The sequence below is a fragment of the Bombus affinis genome, chromosome 16 (assembly GCF_024516045.1).
Source record: "Bombus affinis isolate iyBomAffi1 chromosome 16, iyBomAffi1.2, whole genome shotgun sequence".
In the NCBI taxonomy this organism is placed as follows: domain Eukaryota; kingdom Metazoa; phylum Arthropoda; class Insecta; order Hymenoptera; family Apidae; genus Bombus; species Bombus affinis.
The window spans coordinates 8,198,056-8,217,570 of record NC_066359.1 but is presented as its reverse complement, the minus strand read 5'-3'; the positions used below and the strand labels follow the sequence as shown (position 1 = coordinate 8,217,570).

The following is a 19,515-nucleotide window of genomic DNA, read 5'->3' as shown; positions in this document are numbered from 1 at the left end:
AATATTTTAAAACACCTTTCGCCGTACAAAACCCGGTTGCGAAATGTAATTAGGTAAATCTTTGAGCGAAACGGTTACAAATAACGTTTCCTTAGAGTACCGATTCGGGGACTTTACTTAGACTTTATACTTTTTATACTTTGGGAAATTGAAGACAGATCTCTCTGTATTTTTGTGCCAATTTTGAAGATTTTGTTGAATATGCTTGAGAAAATCGGGAAGATTTACAAAATTTAGTGGCGAAATTAAGATATTAATTTAGTGTTAATTTAACGAAAAGATCTGGAGATTTTATTTGAAAGATGTAGGAAACGAAGCGTTTCTTCTGAGTCATAGTTACCAAAGTTGTTGATACTTCTGATGGATAGATGAATTTTGTAGAGCGTGTTATAGAAAAGTTATTGTAAAAGTGTTATCGTAAAGAAACTCGTAAATAATCTTTTAATAATAGCAATGTCGCGAGAGGTCTGATGAATATTATAGGGAAACGGTGATTCTCTGGTGACTAGGGAATAGGTATCGGAAGCAGCTTGCCCCAAAGTTAAAGAAAGCCGATTTCTTCAAAGTCAAGGACGTACAAAAGAAAAAGAAAGAAAAATAACAACATTGAAAACGCGAACAGCACCGGTGCCTCGTTAATTAAGGATGGCCATGATCTGGAAGAGCCGCGACGCCTTGTAATTATTTCATTTGCCACTTCTCGATTTGACAGTAATTAACGAAGCCACTTGGCCGAACGAGTATTAGCGCGTCAGACGTGAAGTCAGCTCCGTTCTTCCTCTTGTTTAACCTTCGTCTCACCTTATGGAACCGCGGTCGCGTTTAATTAACGATACCCTCCTCTACCATCTCCCCACCCCCGCTGGTCTACGGAAATATTCGTGTCTGAGGGATTAGCAGACTCCTCGGTGTTAGTCTTGAAATTTTCTCTAGAGAGATTAGCGGGATAGTTAAATTTCGTTCTTTTCGTCTTTCGCTTTTCGATACAAGTACAGATAATAACATCTGTATCAACGATATAAAACGAATTACTAATGTAACGTAAACGAGACTTTCAACTGTTTCTCAAGATTGCCAGTTTCATGGAGAAATGTTCTCGTACGCGCTTTTCCCAATTCGAAGAAGCGAGAATCTTTCTCTTGCACAAAACCGTGGTTTCGTTCCATCATTTATTCGTTCAGTGCGGATAATCAGGTTACCACTTTCGAGGGAGCCGATTGCTCGAGCATTCTCGAGTCCGTCGAGGGTGAATCGGTTCGTTGCGCAGTCGATCCTGATCGACGCCGCTCGTTTCTGAACAATCAGAGCTCCGAAGAACCCATCGATGGTGCTCGTGGTCGCCACCAATTTCCCGTCGTTTTTTCCCTCGAGGACCACTGTCTGATCACGCCTTCGAATTTCGATTCCTTCCCCCATTTTCTTCCGCTTTTCATCCCTTACTTGCCTCAATGATCGTAATCTTCGCCGTTGGCAAACAATTCCAGGAACGTGTTTTATTTGTTCGAGAGCGAATTTTACGAACCTTGTTTTCTGATTTTTCCAATTTTCTATTTCTCTCTCTTTTCTCTTTCTCTCCTTCCCTCCTCCCTTTTCCCTTCTTTTTTTAAATTTCTGAACGTTTTCTTTAAGAAGGGCGTACTTTTGTTCATCTCGAGGTGGTTGATTGGGGTTTTTGTTTGCGATCGTGAATTCTTGGTTCCTCTACTACCATTGAAAGAGGGAAACGCGTTGAAATAAAAATTAAAGAAAAATCCAGGGAGATTAAGAAAGATTGAAGGAACAGGATAGCAAGTTGAAGAACGACTCGAAGAAGAACTCGAAGAAACTTTATAACGCGAGCGGAAGAGAAAATTGAATTTACAAATTTCGAAAGAAATATCGAAGAAATACCGATGACACTATTTGTTTCTAACTATTACGAACTCGACTCGATAACGTCAATATTAATCGTATCCATTAAGGCAAGTTTCCTGGTTTCTTTGTATATTTTTTCTGCAAGTTCTCGATAAAGATTCATCTTTTCCATTTGTCAGTCCAACTGACAATTTCGTAAATTCCAGTTCTATTTCGAGACAATATTTTCCTCCTTGACTGTTCAATCCTGCTTCAGTCTCCGACGATTCCGTTTAAGGAATGTATCTTAGAAACGAACTTTGCGCAAAACCTAGAAGTTACACACGATTCATTCATGGTTCTCGTTTCACCGAAACGTTAGGAAAGCGAGCTCGGCCAGCCACTCGAAACTCGAGCGATCTGTACTGCGTAAACAAAATTTTTCAACATCGCTAAAGACGCAAACCTCACCGAGATTCGAAGAAACTTATTACTCGATCAAATGGGATCCATTAAACATATGAAACATAGACCGCCGTAACCATTCGATACATCGATATTACAACCTCTACTCCATAAATCATCCTAATACGAGTCCTAATTCTACCAAGCCCATTAATGTAAAACCACTGTAACACATCACAACCGTGCAACAATGCGGAAAATCACACGTTCCCTCCACCTGTCTACCACTATTCACCATTCAGCCTCTCCCCACCTATCGCGAAAACGCCGCACAACCAGTAGAGAAAACCCTATGAAAGCGAAAGATCAGTCACCAAAGCAGCCACGTTGCCCCGCGAAGAAGGAATCGGTCTAACCTGGCCAGCGAGAATCTACTTACTCGCAGAGTCCCACCGAGCACGGAGTCGGTCGATCGGGAGCGAGAAAGGGAGAGAAATAGACACGCGACTCGAAGAAAAAGAGACGAAAGCGGGCGAAACAGGGTTAGTACCCACACCGTTGCTGTTTCGGCCGAGCTCAATCGTCGCTCGGTGGTAGGGATGAGTGTTAGTGGTGGGGGAAGCGTATGTGCGATCGTGTAGGCAGCGTAGAGGCACGGAGAGGCACGGAGAGGCACGGAGAGGCACTGCGCGCTGGCGCGCACACTCGAGTCGTTTCGTGCAAGTTCGCCTGCGCTCGGCCGACGCTCGCTCGCTATTGGCGACGCCAGGCGCGTCGGGGCGCTCGGAGCGGGGGACAGCGTTTGAAAGCCGCGTATACGCGGCGACACGACCCGGCCGCGGCGACGGTGGCGGTGGAGGCCTACGCGGGCGCCGCGAGAGAGACGCTGCTCTCAGTTGTGTCAAGCTAGGCGATCGAGTAGGACGCTCTTTAATCGTTCCCGCCTCCGAGTTACTCTCTCACGTACACACACACCGCCTCACACACACACTCCCACACACACTTCTCTCCTTCTCTCTTTCTCTGAAACACCCCGTGCAGGTCGGTCCGAACCGCGGCAACGAACCAGCTCTTCGAAAGCCAACGCGACATCACACAGTAACACACGTGCACACAGACAGACACACACGCGCGCCCGACCGATATCTGTCATATCTAACTCCGTGCTTCTCTCAACCCCATATATCTCCGGCAGAGTAGTTCCACTACGATACGTCTCTTAAGTTCGTTCTCTCTACGATTCGACACGTCGCATCGTCGTACGTTCCTGTCTCTCTCGAAATCGGTGTCCACCTGGTCCTCCACCGATCGGCCGTCGTTGTCCGGTATATTATATCCTCTGCCTCCTTCTTTCTCACTGTTTACGCCCGCCCGTGTCGCTGGCCACGCGCGCGTGCCAGCCGGCCGAGAGATCTCACGCGGACCAGCCCTAAACGCTCAGTGTGAAAACGGTCGACACGTGATACGCCGTGTGCACGAGAGCCCCATAGAGGCTACTCTGATCTCCCTCCCTTCAGTGTGTCGAGAAACGAGTTTGAGCAACGACAGCAACGTAGAAAGAGAGAGAGAGAGAGAGAGAAAGAGAGAGAGAAAAAGAGAGTGAGAGAGAGAGAGAGAGAGAGAGAGAGAGAGAGAGAGAGAGAGCGAAAGAGAAAGAGAAAGAGCAAAGCCAGCTGTCACAGAGTGGCACATGCATGCACCGGCTCTTTGATCACAGTCTCACTGCCCTCTCCCACTGTCCGACCGTGTGTGTGTGTCTGTGTGTGTCGAACGGGAGTCCCCGTGCTACGAGCATCGTCCAGCGAAGAAACCGGTCGGAACGAAAGAAGGGGAGAAAGAGATAAGGCTTCCTCGTATTTGCCGGCCGTGTGTACGAGTTTCAAGGTCGCACACGTTCAATCGCGGGAGACCTCCCTCGTCGGTGTGCTGCCAAGTCGAACGAAGATAGAAAGAGAAAGGGAGAAGGAGCCGGTGAATCTGGAGCAGGAGGATCATTTAAAGCGGAGCGGCGAGAAGAGGCCGGCGAAGCTTGGCAAGAGGTGGGGGCTCGCGGGAAGAATCGCGAGGCCGGGATAGAGAATTATATTTTTATTTGCCGCGGCTGGCCGCGATTCGTCGGTACTAGAGAGCGCTGTTGTTAGTCGTTCGGGCGTTAGACGTGGCTTACGCGTCTATAAAGAGAGACTACCGTATAATAAAAAGAACAAAGGAATAAAACGTGCTGTATAGCTAGAAACCGCGAGGGAGATTCGGATAAATATAATAAGTATAGTCCCTCTTAGAAGTAAACACGAATCTGTGTTTGTCCTTATGTATAAGTAAAAATTAGGCTATTTAAGTAACGTAACGTATATAAAGAGATGGTCGCGCGTGAATAATGAGCGACCGATCGCACTAAAGAGAATCGCGTCAAGACAATCAAGCACAGTAGCAGGTTGGACATAACCGAGAGGAATTTTAACGACGTTTTCAAAAGGGAGAGGTGGCAAGGAACAGCAACCACGTGCGTTTCCTCCTCCTCCTCCTCCGCATGCGAGTCTAGCCGGTTGAAAGAGAGTAAACGAGTATTCGTGTCTTCATGTGATCTCCAGCCTCTGTACTACTTCCGTACACGCTCTACGTACATACATATATTATTCTACATAGATATTTATGTATATATACTTCTACATATATATATATACACATACGAAATATATATATATATATTATATATATTTACACTTATATATACATACGTTTATATGTATACACCCTTCGCACATATCCGATCGTTGGGCCGCGCCAGCTGATCCGCACCGGAAGTAGAGCTAGGCCCGACCGTGTTTCTTCCCTGTTTGCCCCGATTTCAAGGGGCGTCCTCTCGTCAATCTTCGTGACAATCATTTTTTCAGCTAGCTCTCTTAGCTAAAGTGTCTCTTTTTAAGGAAAGAAAAGAAGGAACAATCACGAATCAACGTATGTACCTACGACGTTTCAATTAACGTGCGAGCGAGCCGTGCGAAGAGTCCCTCTACCCCCATACCCGTCAAAGAAAGAAAGAAAGAAAAGAAAGGTACGCTCTGCCCTCTGCATGTATATGCGCGTATGCATGCGTCTGAATCGCGTGGCCGTGTCACTTCAACCGTTTTTATCTTTGCTCGGTGCACAGACCCACTTGCCCTAACTCTAACTCGCTCACACACTTTGACAATCATCTTATATCTAACAGAGCGGTCGCTCGTCTAGACTAAACCGCACACTATCGCTCTAGGCTTAAACCAACGTCTTCTGAGTCTCTCTGTATGCGTGTTACCGGTCGTATGTGTGTCTAGTACAGTAAGGACCGCGTTTAATCCGATGTACGCGCGTGTTAGCTCTTAAGGTGTACCAGTTAGGCTCTCTGACGTCTCACGTCCGGACGACTATATCTAATTTGAATTAACCGAAATTCGAGTCGGGGCAAGATCTCTCTAAGAAGATTTCAAGGAACTTGGCTGGCCTCGCGGTTCGATCTCCGCGCCGAGTTCGAGCTCGAACTCGCGGGAGGAGTCGAAAATTGGTTTGAAGAGGGATCGAGCGACAATCGGCCAAACTGTGGTGGCCGTCGTTCGAGTTGGGCCGAACGAGCAGGACGGAAGCTCGGTATCATCAGCCGTCGTTGGAACGCGGCTGGGCCGGTGAGGAACAACGAGGCAGGTTTTTCTGGAGATTGCACTCGTTGGGCGGCCGAGGCTTGTTCATACCCTCGGCGACGGGGAACGGAAAGTGTTGGCTAGCGGAGACGATAGGCGCCGACGAGGCACGTTCCTCCATCACCACGTATTTTCATTCGTACCCGTTTGTCCCGGGTGGTGCGGTGTCCCTGCCTCCGCCCCTGCTGAACAGTATCAACAACGCGGCGGCAGCAGCGATCACCCCCGGCCTAGTAGGACACCTCTTCGCCGGCCAGCAAGCCTGCAACATTGGCTGCAACTGCACCTGCACGAATATCGCCAATTGCAATCCGCACCACCAACAACACCATCACCATCAGCATCAGCAGCAGCAGCACCACCATCATCAGCAACAACAACAGCATCATCATCGTCCCATCGCTGCCACTACGGTCCTCCTGCAACCGGTTGAACACATCAAAGACACCATGGTGAGTGGAAGATTTGTTTCTTTCGTGGCGCATTTTCGGCCGATGTAACTCGAAAAGAGAATTTTGGATGTCGACGAGGTTCGCGAGTTTCGCGAACATTCCGTGTCGCTTCTTCGGGTCAGACCCGAACAAGAAGGCGCAGTTTATAAAACAGGATTGCAAGAAACACCGATATAATATGTTCGGTTTGATCGGTGGTAGTTGTCTAAGTTAAGTTAATTAAGTGCTAATCACGGAATTATAATTTTACTTGGATCGTAAAACATTTGTCTTCAACGCGTGTTCATTCTATTCTAAGCGTTACAGGAAATTAGACGTTCCACGCTCGATAAGGACGTAAAAATTCCTAGCCAGCGTAACCATAAACGATTCATAGTCCTCGATCTTTGCAAATTAGAAACCTATCTAGGCATCTCGCAAGAGAATCGACCGAATCAGAGTTTCATTTCGAAGTCGGAAGTTTGTAACAGTGGGTCAGTCCCACGACGCGTCCTTCAGGTTAAAGGGCTCTCGTTAATATCGTTGTCCGTCGCATAAATTAGCCACAGATCCCCTGGTTGTCCATTTGTTCGCCGCTCCGAACCACTAAGTAGCTTTTACGACGCGATTGTCCCCCGACGCTCGCCAAGCGGGTTTAATACTCTATTCGACGATTGCTTATGTTCGACTAATAAGCCGGCTCAATATGCGGAACTTGGAGCGCACTGGTTACGTATTCCATGTTCGAGGATCGATTCGTGTTTCGGAGTTACCGTGTTACGTTTTAATCTGTGTGATAGTGTTCCATTTATCGAAGGATATTAGCTCTCTGAGATTGTGGTGGTTAGTGGGTTCGAATCACGGTTTGTTCGGAACAATTTCAGGACCGGGCGAAGGAGTTTAGAGAAGTAAAAATTGCTTGGGAGCGGTAGGTAGCTTTCTTCAACGGTTAAATCAGAACCTTCGGTCGAAGGTAGGAGAACCTTGGATGTTCGATTCTTTGTTGCGAACAATCTTTCGTTCCAAAGTAGAGTAAATTAGGATTATTTGGGTCAGAAGGTGTAATACGTCAATCCATATTTCGAACGCGAATAAATTGAGCGTTCCGATGGGGCAGCATTCTCGATCCTTTCAATTTGCGTTTTCAGCCCTTGGGAAAACGTGCGTGTAGTCGTGACACGTGTATATAAATTCGTAATACAATTCACAGACATCTTGACGCGACGAAATCGCGAGTGACGCTCGGGCGCGTAAATCTTTTCAGCAACGGTGCATTGAAACGGGCTGTCAAGAGGCAACGACCGTTCCCCCTAGCTCCTCGAGCGTGACGTAAGCTGCATTCGTCGTTGGATCTCGCGAAAAAATCCCCAGACTCGACGATTCCGCGGCCAGCTCGCGGCGGAACACGGTTTCCCTTCTTCCCGCCACTAGGAAAAAGAGTTGCATTGAATTTCCGTATGTCCCTGAGATATTTCCAAAGGAGTTTCAGTGATAGATGGCTCTCCAGGTTTGGAAGTTGGATATGGTGCAACGCGAGTCATTGAAATGGAAATTAAGTCCGTCGTTTTTACGTTTATATCACTGTCGTGGAGCGAATACGTTTATTAAAACGGTGATTTTCTTAAACGACTGATTTTTTCACTCGTACTACGTTGCTGTAATCATCGAACATCGAACAAAATCGTACGAAAAACCCGAATAGTTTCTTCATCGGTCGGCATCCGAAAGGGGTCTCCTCCCATCCTACAACGTCAAACATCGAAACCCAACCTAGAATCACACCAAAATCCCATCAATTACGTTTCAAAAAAATGTTGTAACGTCCAATAACACTAGAACACAATTTCTTTCCTCACTTACGACCACATCTTCTTCTACCACCCCGATTTCATGCGGAGACGCGATCGAGCGGAAAGCCCGAGTTTGTTCAGGATTCTCGATCAGCATCCTCTCGACACCTGTCGATCGTAGCGGGATTAAAGAGGATGCCGCGTCTTGGTTGGCGAACCTCGACAAACAGAAAGAGAGGAGCAGCGGAAAACAGAAGGGATGATAGGCGTTCGTCGGAAGTGATAGGGCAAGGTCGGGGGTTCCCTTGGCGCGAGACTCGTCCCTGTTTACACAGCAAACGCGTCGGGTGATTCATCGTCGTAGCTAAATCTGTTCCTGATTCAGTGGTTGCCATGCCCTGCTCGTTACCGGAAACCTCGTTAGCCGAAGCTTTGTCTCGCGGCTTTCTTCCGCCATCTTCCGCGAAACCAGACGTTTCGTGTCCCTAAAAAATCACGAAATTGTGGGAAAATTTGCATCTCGTAGCCAGCATTCACTTTGCAATCATTGTTCTATAAAGGTTTCCGATTGATATTCATCGTTCCGATTATTACAAATAAAAGAATAACGTTTAGAAAATTTGTATCTTGGATTTTCATCGATTTTTATATTTTAGAGTGGCAATATTCATTTTGGAACGTCTTTATGATGATTTTTGAAATACTATTAATAGCTATTTGAAGGTTGCTTTCCACCACAATGAAGCGATTGTCGCCGAATCATTACGAAGTAATGCAATAAATACACACATATTACACAAATTGTTTCGTAAATTTCAAAGTTCCAGATCTAGAATTTTCAGTGTATTAATTTTCACGCGTTTCTTATTACGATTAATTTTCCTTATTACACGATATCTGGGTCACGCAGTCGCTGTTATCTTCTTCGGACGGAGAAGCACGTTTATCTTTATCAGACTACTGTTACATTTTCGATTATCATATAAGATTCACGTGTTGTCAGAAGAAGCGACGATAGTTTTAAAAAATGTACAAAGTTTAGAATGGCGGCTATCTCCGTTCGTCTAAGCTTCTGTACATCGCTTAACACGCATGCACACACACCATTTGTCATTTCCCGTGCTTTTCCTATTTGAAACAAGCGACGTATAATGGACGAATAGTTTACTTTCATTTTGAAACGCTATTTATCTCGCTGTTTGTCGTAGATTAGTTTCTGTAATCTCTTTTAAAACGTCATTGTCGATAGAATTTTTCAATTCTCCTTCTTTTTTTAATGAAAAATTACCAGCCTTCAATTTCACTTTACATTTCATATATTCGTGTATAATACAATAATTCGTGTATAATAAATAATTGGGGACTCGATACAGTTTGGTTCAACGTCACCGTATACTGTACTATAACATTTAATTTTTGTCAATTATTGGATTCGCTCACATCTTTCTCGAAAAGCATCGTCTAAAGCATTCGCTTTGTCGAAAACTTTTTAGTTCATCAAATTTGTCTCGTTCTAGTTAAAAGAATGTAATACCTAAATTTACCTTGTTCCAAACAATTTAGCAAAACGTAATTCGAATGACGATTCGGATAAACAACTTCTATGCCATGTTTCTCACTGGACCACGATGTTGGGAGAAACTTGTTTCGTTGTTTGTCGATAAAACGAGCGAAAGACGAGCGTCTGTTCACCTATTTCTGTGGAAGCTCGAAGGAAACGTCAGCGAGCCGACGGCGATATGCGGTGGGATGCGTCTCGAGCTATCTTCACGGTCCGTTCCTTGTGTACATCGGCTAATTAGCACTCTGCCGCGAGGAAATAGTTGGTATCAGACGCTTCGGTCTGTTGGGGCTTTGGTTTGATCTCTTGGGACCTTGCGAACCAAGTTCCTTTGGGCTTCGGCGTTTCTCGGCCACTGAGAAGTTCGAACAAGTTTTCCATTTCTTTGGTTTCTCGTGTTTGACGGATTTGTTGGGTCAACGGTGGTTTTTGCCCCTCTGTGTTTCTTGAGACGTTGTTAATCGAAGAGCAGAGAAGGAAACACGATACGTAGGTTTCGGAATAAATGAAAAAAATAAAGTAGGATATTTTAGGATGAATCTTTCTGTTCACAATTTTTATCTTTATGTGAATCAAGATTACTCGTTTAGTTTGAAAATCGGAAAATTCGTATACGAAAAATATATTCGAATTAACGCTACGCTACACTTGGCCAGATTACTATAGAAAAATATGAATTTAGAACAGGCATGTAATGCGTTGTTCAAAAATATCAATTTGAAACACGCGCTATTGTATCCTTAAAAAATACGTACCAACCGAAATTTTTCCTTACAAAATATCGATTTATGAAACGCGTCAATTGCTCGTAACTCATATACATATAATAGAATCGTTGAGATTTCCACTATGTTATTGTTATCACGAAACGAGCATCTTCCTTTGAATATTCAGATGGTAGGAAATTCTTGATAACTCCGTCGATGCGAAAGTGACCGTAGAAAAATTCACAAAGCGGCACATCATCCACGAGATGCTTCTTAAGAACGCTACTTTAGGTTCGCATGAATAACGCAAGAGCAATGTTCTTGCGCTGAAAATTGCCAGGGAAGCTTTCGCTCCGTTTCCTGGCGAGCTTATCGCGAGTGGTTCTTGAAAATTTTTGTCTTAGGAGCCGTTCGCAAGAAGGGAGATTTCCACTTCGACCCACTCTACAGCATTAAAAATACTACGAAATGTACAAACATAACAGATTAATCTTCAAATCTTCTTTATGCAGCTTTCATAGCGCGGAGGAGCGTCCAAGAGGCAAATCCTCTGGAAAATTCGCTTCTCCTAATTGCGTGACTCTTGCGTCGATTCAGCGGTATCAGCGTTGTTAACACAGAATAGATATATTTATCTTTAGCCGCTTAATCAGTCCCGTATTAAATTACTATAAAAGTCTAGCGGAAGGAGCTCGCTGACAATAAAAATGGAAGCGAACTCCGTAACTTGTTTCTTTTCCTTCGCTACCTGTTCGTCTTCCTCGCTGTGCTCAAGAACCGTATCGTCTGCATCCACTTCCGGCCCGTGGATGCCATGAAAAATCCTACTCACTGGTTAATTATTCGAGTATGCATTCTCGAACATTTCTCTCTCGAAACATTCGCGATTCCCTATCTTCTACTCGAGGACAGCATTAATTTTAAAAGTAACTTTATTTTTTCTAATGTAGTCTACAAGTAAACTTATTTTTTATTCCTACAAGTTAGAATTCATTGGAGAAATAATAATTACGAAATCCATTCAGAAATGAAGTTCGTTATAAGAGGATTAGAGAGATAAAAGGGCAGACTAGGATTAAATAAAATTCAAATATCACGCTCGATCGAGTTTGCTGCGCAAAAACTCAACTTTCTCGCTCGAGCTAACTAACACTTCTAAGCAACCCCGAAACAAGTGTGGCTCTTTACCACTCTAATACGCAAACAGCCCTGCGTGGAAAGCCACTTAGACCGGTTGCATTTGCATAATTTGTAGGAACAGCAACGATCCGTGTTATCAGCGACACATATTTCCATCGTAGTTTCCCTAGACTCGTCCAACCTCGAGTTTACGAGGCTTCTCCAACCACTGTGTATCGAGGCGTCGATTCGATACGAGCTTGCGAAACATCTCGGCCACTCGCGATAAATTTCCACGGTTTTATCGACTGGAATTTGATTGGGATTCGAGGAACTTCTGTTCCTGTTCGTGGTGCTAAATTTCCCTGCAATAACGCTTGCAGTTCGATTGTTCGCTCATTGACCAACTACTTTGGTAAAACATAACGATGTTAGAACCGTGAACAAATTTTTGTCTCGTCGATCGTTCGTAGTTTTTTATACATTTATAGGAAATTTGAAAGTGGAAAATAAATTCACAGAATGCACATAATACGCTTTCCATATTACCGACATAACAATCAGAATGAAATATGTATATCTTCCTCAACTACATACACACACATATATATCTTATTTTTCCAAACACAAAATTTCAATGCGAATAAAGCAGAGCGACGAAAACACAGGCAGAACTCAAAAATAATTTTTGCCTGTTTCACAAATGGAAACATAGAATATTTAATACGAAATATTTCAAGCAAAGTAAAAATCCATTCCGATAACCTTTCATCGTTGAACATATTAATACGCTTCAACCATCCCTGTCATTCATAATTCCAACATCGTCTCTCTTGCATTTTGCTAAAACACGAAATACGAATAAAAGAAAAAGTAAAAAAAAAAAAAAAAAAACATCATATATGACATATATCATTGAAAACGAAACAGAGATTTAACTTTATTAAATTTGTTTCACCTTCGAATAGATGGCAGTAGCTTGCAAAGTTCATGAAACTATATTTTGAACTGTCTTTTTCGTTTGTAATATTTGCAGAGTATACGCGAAAAATATAACAAGTCACATTTCGCGTCTCTTATAGAAAAGTAAACTCAATGCGAAAATGAAAAACCGATTCCACGTCGAAACTGTCTTTGAATTTAATCTTGGCTTTAAACGTGTGTTTTTCTCGCGCTTTACATTTAAGAAAATATTAGTAACGTTAATTACGCAGACTAATATTAGTCGAGTTAAACTACACTGGTATTATTCGTTTCTAGAAAAACATCGTGGATGTACTGTATCTTCGAATCTATTAGGTTATTGCTTTTCTCAGCTATTTCGTATTAAAATATTCCTATCTGACCACGAAGCGACAGAAAATACAGGAAATAAAAGGAATCAGTTATCTCGTTTTTTCCACGCGGTCTTTGAATATTACAAACATAGATATTCTAAAAGGAGTAACAAACCTATCTTCTTCTTCGCCTTACGTCATTAAAAACGTAGAAAGCAAAATTTACATAATTTTTTTAGCGTCGATGAGCGTTTCCTAGTAAATCGAGCAAATTTTTCGAGATATCTACGGGGCGTCGTGTTAAACAAAGTTTCGCAGAGATCTCGAAGTTTCCAACGAATCTTCAATTTATTCCCGCCGCCCCTCGCTTCCCTCGGTAGAACCGTTCCGATTCTTACGATTTACCGTCGCGTCTCGATTAAAGCACCGCCTGATGCACTCGATTGATTCCCAATCGAACTTGGACGAGCAATCGGCACGCTCGAACAACGATGTTATCGGTTATTTTGCCCACCGTGCCGCTGAAACGAATTTTCGTGCAAAGCGGGTGGCACACAGAATAGCGTTGTAATTGGTTAATTGGTTTTATGGAACTTTTATATTGTTCTACTATTTCAATGATTTTAGAATGGTTTTTTAAATTCCTATTTAATGTTTAAAAGGATCTGAATACCGTACTTGCTTGGAATAAAATATTACTTTCAACTGCGAAATTTTGCTTTTAGAATTTTAAATTATAAGATTATGATTAAAATGATAAAAATAGGAACGTGATTCGTTATTTTTCTATTATTCGCTGATGTGCTTCTTCTAATAGGAATAAAAAAATTAGTTTCTTCTATCGATATAGTCATTTATTTCGATATTTATATTTCAGGATAACGATCGTGTTTCGATCATACAATTTCATTTGACATTTGCATTCTGGCCAGACGTTCCTTACGAAGTAGACTGCAGTGACCACGAAACGTCGGTCAAAAATCCAAATGCCAGGTACAAATGCAAAATCGAAACACGAATATCTTATGCCGAAAGGCGAATATTAAAATATCTAAAAGACATCACGGAGAAAGTTTGAAATTCAAAGTACGATTGATTTATTTATTTACGAGTTCCGTATGTTATAAAGCCTTGTGGCCATTACTTATCGCAATACGAATATGGTTATCACGGTAACAATATAATATATGAAACTAAGGAAATATCAATGTTTCCTTATTTTAAAATACTAATGAAATAAAATAATTTTATCCGCGTTTTATCCTCGAAAAATAGTTATGAAAGATTCTTAAATAATAGTTAAAGTTAAATATTCAAGAATCATAGCGATAATAAAGATCTGATACTGTGAAGAATTTCTATACTAGTTTTTTAAACACGTTCCAAACGCTCCTAAGCGCTGCAAAATCTTAATCCACGACTTCCATCCTGTAAGACGCGAATTCCTATTCGCACCTTCACAGTTAAGCATCGACGATCGTGAGAAACGCGAGACAATGAGAGCCTCTATGAAGAAAAGATGGACGCATCAATTTGCAGCTCGCTCGATTATGCGAGAGAGCATCGTGAGTGTCGCGAACATCGTAATTCCAATGCTTGTGAGTTCCAGAAGGTTAAAAACAAGAGAGAAAGAGAGAGAGGAATCACGCGACCTAAATTCAAAACCCTGAGCTCTAACGGCGTCCCGACGAAAGGAATGAGACCTCGTCGCCCGTTTTTCCCGCCCTTTTGTGCCCGAAAAGGGAACGAACTAGGGGGAGAGAGAGAGAGAGAGAGAGTAGAGAAAAGGAAAAGTAAACGAGCGAGCGGGAATCTCGTTTCTTGTTCTTTCTTTTGTGTCTTGGGTGTCGCAGGGGCCTACTTTCGATCTCATTTTCAAGGATCGCCTTCCATCTTGCGCCGTCTCGAACCTTCAATGGCAATTCCCTTGGCAAAAGGGTGGGTTCGAGACACGGAAGGGTGGCTGGAAGAAAAGGAAAGGGTGTAAATGGGGTGGTATCGTAATGCGGTATTGTGAGGACGTGCCTGTAGGCTCTCTTTTCCTCGCTCTCTCTCCCTGTCTTTCGGATTGACGCTGTTGTTCACGAAAGGTACAGCTGAGATGCTGCTACTAGATGCAGTTGGAGAAGAAAGGGTGGTTTGGCTGCGATTGATCCTTCGAATTTTTTTCTTTTTTTTTTTTTTTTTTTTTTTTTAGTAATTCGAAGGTAATAGATGCCATAGATATTTAATTTAATTTAATTTGATTTGATTTAGTAACCCTCGGACTACGCGGAGTCTCGTAACGGTTCGTTGTCGATCCAATTCGTATTCTCCTCGTTTTCGTAGCGCTTCCGTACGTGATCCTTTGCTTACATAAACCAACATTTTAAATTGTTATAAATTAATTGTATTAAATTATAATAAAGTGTGATTTTCGCGTATATATGAACGTTGGTAAATATCACGTTGGATCAAGATAAACCCATCGCGATCGTCTGAAGGTTAAACGGGTTGAATACCCTGCTCGTACAAAGCTAAATATAAAAGAAAATACCGAACGGGCAAGTAACAATATGGAGAAAGGAAGCACAGCAGAAAGAGAATGAACAATTGACGAAAGCAACGAGACAGATCGGTTTAGCGCAGAGAAGCTGACCGTCGTTGTCGAGTAGTACAGTATTCTAGAGCGAGGTTTTTAACGTATTTACGTTGTCCGAAAAAAGGTCAATTTTCTCACTGATACAATTAACAAGTGTGCATATTGGACAAAAGGGGTCGACAGCATCGGAGCGAGACAAGTAGGACGATGTTCTAAGGACCATCGGTGCTTTAGAGGGGCTGGTGGACTAAAATTGACAAGTAATAAAATGAGATCGGGTGAGATGTACGTTAAAGATATTATTATGTAAGTATGTAATGGGTAACGTGATAAGAGAACCGTTTATTATAAAAGTCAGCGTTGCAATAATAGGAATACAGAATGGAAGGAATAAAGGAGAAGGAAAAAATAGTTAGTGTAGTGGTTTTCAATATTTCCGAAAAGATCGTTTTTTCAAGAATCTCCGTTAAATTTCCACCATTTCATCTGAATCACTTTTCCGCATTTTTTTATGCAGAAATAATCACCAGTGGACATCTTCGGACGGACATACTGTGCTACATAAAATAACAAAATTTATATTATATTTGAAAGATCGTAGGTTTGAACGTTAACTGTAAATAATAGAATGTTTCTGTCGGTAATGTAAACACAATCGGTCTGAAGCGACGTCGAGCGGGCCCGAGCGTACTCAAAACCCCTCGGTTCGTCCCCTCTGGTCGACCTTTTCGAATTGTTAGTCTTCCCTCGACCGTCGCGCAGTTTGGTTCTTCGTCGTGTTGCTCGAATTTTTCACCCCAGTTTTCACGTGTTTCCTTTGTTCCGAGTGATCGTGGTGTGCGTGACTGTATCGTCGCAGTATCGTGTGCTTGTGCATCGGTGAAGATCGTCCGCCATGATTTTCTACGACCGTGTGACTGTACCCCAAGCGCCCCAAGCGCCTCATGCGCCTCAAACGCCTCAAACGCCTCAATACGCCATTCCTTTCTACAGATGCAATAAGGTAGAGATTACGCAATAATCGATAATATTAATACCGAGTTGTGTAACATTGCACAATGTTGTATACACCGATGATTGTTTTGCGTCAGTAAATTGAGCTTATGCCGTAGCTTTGCGTTTGTAATGTTTTCTACATTGTCAAAACGATACGTAAGAATATGTATCGTTAGAGAGAATCGTCGAATCGAATGTTTGAAAGGTTTTTCAATAAAAATACGAATCTATAGGAATTGTATCTAGGAGTGAAATATCAGTCGATTCTCTCGCGAAAAATTAATATTGTAAACGGATAACAGGTAATATATCACTGCGATAGTAAAAAATATCTGGTCTATAAAAATTCCGATTAGTTGTTGTATTCAGTTATCAATTTATTCGATTCGATTAAATAAATATACGCGTTTAACGATACGACTTTCGATCTCCATTTCGATTACGAAGAATTATAAATTTTCTTTTACTTTTCATTTACAAACTATCATATTCACCTAAAAGTTTAACGTTTCTCCGTTTAATCGAAGTATACTCTTGCTATTCATGTGGGATAATAATCCCAGCGACGTACTTTGATCGCACAGGATTAAGTAATTTCAAATTGTTGAAAGCGATAAAAATCTCGATTCAGAGAATCTGTAATATAATGATATCTGTCTTAAACAGCTAAAAAATTCATTTATATTCGTTATACCGCTGTTTACTTTACTGAACTCAGTCGTCCAACGAATAATGTGTGGATTCGTTGAATTTTTACATAACGTTGAGACATCTCAAGTAGTGTTAAAAAATGTCTTATAAATGTAAAGTCACAAGTATATATACATATATAAAATAACATCAAGATTCTTCATATTTTAATTAAATCGTAGGAAAGTAATTTTAAGCTGTATGAGATATTTACGAAGAACCCGGACGAATGTATATTTCTTAAATTCTTTTAGAATCCATCGTACCTCTGCAAATTAATTGTTTATTTTGTTTTAAGTGAAAATCGATGTCACGTAGGTTTCTTCTAGGTGTTTCTCAAGGATCTCCGTTTTGAGTTTGTTGTCATTGAATCTATGCCTCTATTTCTGAGAATTCCTCGTCGAATGTTTTCTGTTTGCACCATCCCAAACGTTCGGTATCCTTGAATTCCATATTGCTTCAGTGATACTAAAATAATTCTAATATTTGTCGAACGTTGTTAATATCGATGTACCAGTGGTTACACTTAACCAGTTTAACCGCGGAATTTAGTTTTAAAAATCCTTTACTGGTTGCGTAATTGAAATCAAGCAATGTCGAGTATACGCGTCGAACGTAGGGCAAGTGTTCGTGCTATAAATTTAACGAGAAAAGTAAAACAAAACGAGGAAGGATTACATTTTTATTCGATACAAAATTAGCAATTCATCGTTGAAAAGGATATTGCTATCGAAAACTTAGAAATTGCCAAAAAATAATAAAATAAAGTGCGCAAAACAATTCGGAGAATAGCCGATATAGAGGATGCATCGAGAAAAATAATCAACTGAATTTATAAAAAGCAATACCTTATAGGGTGTATAATCCTTTTTATAAAATATACAATAGTTTTACTATATACTGAAAGTATAAAGGAAACATACCACTAAATGCCATTTATATTACTTTTTACTAAAAATCTTCTGTTCTTATAGCGAATGGTAATTTTTCATTTTACACAGCGAAATAAAGTTTTGGTTTGACGTGTATACGCGTCGAACGCAGTTAACCGATTAATATTCTATTTCGATATTATCTATTTCTCTATATATTATGGTGATATGATTGTAATTTAATATACAGCATATATTTAATTTATCGTTAATAATATTACACTTCCAGCCGAATTGAAATATATTTAATTACAAAAGCCGATAGAACAAGGACTTAATTTTAATTAAATCCGCTACAGGTTTTCGAAATAAATGATCAAATTGTGGAAATTAGCCAGCAAAATTGTCTGAAGTTGAAAAGTGTCAAAGTGTACGTAACAACACGAGGCCATCGACTCCAACCATTTCCTTATATACCGTAGGTAAAGTAATGCCCTAGGTATCTGTTACGGGCAAAGTAAATGGTAAAAGGGAGCGTATGCAGCGTACGTGCGCGGTCTATTCGTATTGGTCCAGGGGTTGCTCCTTTCAGCGGAGATAAGTGACCGTGGAAATCGTGAGAAAAGGTCTCTACAACCTAATGGTTGACAAGGTTCCATGGTCCGCAAATTTTCAGGCGATTTTTCCAACGTAAGGAAATCGATGAAAATTAACGGAAGTTCAACCGAATAAATGAATATATTCGCGTGTAATCATTTCATGGTATAAAAGCGAAAAAATCGGCAAAAATGAATCACATTTTTCCCATCTGTGATCTTTATTCGTGTATTTTGACTACTACGGTGTATAACCGAGTCACTGTATAATACTCTATGTTATATAAAATACGCCCGTTTTCTCCGAAAACACGTAAATATCTGGAAAACTACGCTACGCACAAATGTTTAAAAGAAACGTAGAATTTCGAGGTAGGCATATCACGTCGATGTTTATTTTATCTTCTGCAATTGCTTGGAAAAGCTCTTCTGTGGTCACTATTTTTGTAGCTATATTTTTAAGTAACAGCTATATTTTTGTATCCCACATTGCTTGTAACCGACATGAAAACATTTTCGAAACGCAATTTACTTGTATTTTTTGCATATCGAGCATACCACTATCGAGATATTAAATGTCAAACTTGATACGCCGGCGGCATTGGCGTTATCCAATGTACACGTCAGACTTTGTACATCATGGTACCTCTAAAAGCAGCCGATTGTGTGTGTACATTTGTGTGTACTAAATACTGTTCCCAAAACGGCTAGTCGCTTGTCCTGCCGTTTGATGTTCACCATTGAACAGGATTCAACTTCCCATCCTTTCCAAACATTAATACGTCGATAGTGGTTTATGCAAAAGATACACGTAAAAGTGCTTTGAAAATTTGTTGATATCGGCTGCAAGAATATGAAACGAAGAGATGTAGTTTCCGTTTAAAAATATAACTTGATGTGATCTTCACAGAGCTTTTGAAAACGAATTGCAAGATAAAATAAATATCGTTATGATACGTTGTTTCTTCGAATTTAAAATTTCT

The 19,515-nt window shown here is 41.3% G+C and overlaps 1 protein-coding gene across 26 annotated transcripts in view; it reads left to right on the top strand.

The window, feature by feature from the left end:
• Positions 1–19,515, top strand: part of LOC126925546 (polypyrimidine tract-binding protein 2) — a 417,994-nt gene that overhangs the window by 190,414 nt on the left and 208,065 nt on the right. For 2 of the 26 annotated variants that reach the window (XM_050741210.1, XM_050741205.1), the window contains exon 1: positions 3,017–6,364. The exons of 21 other annotated variants lie outside the window; for them this stretch is intronic. In XM_050741210.1, coding sequence (XP_050597167.1) covers positions 6,362–6,364 — 3 coding nt within the window. In that variant the 5' untranslated portion in view covers positions 3,017–6,361. Of the gene's footprint in view, positions 1–3,016; positions 6,365–16,225; positions 16,382–19,515 lie in introns of those variants that run through there. 3 more of the 26 variants (XM_050741214.1, XM_050741211.1, XM_050741207.1) reach the window with 2 other exon arrangements.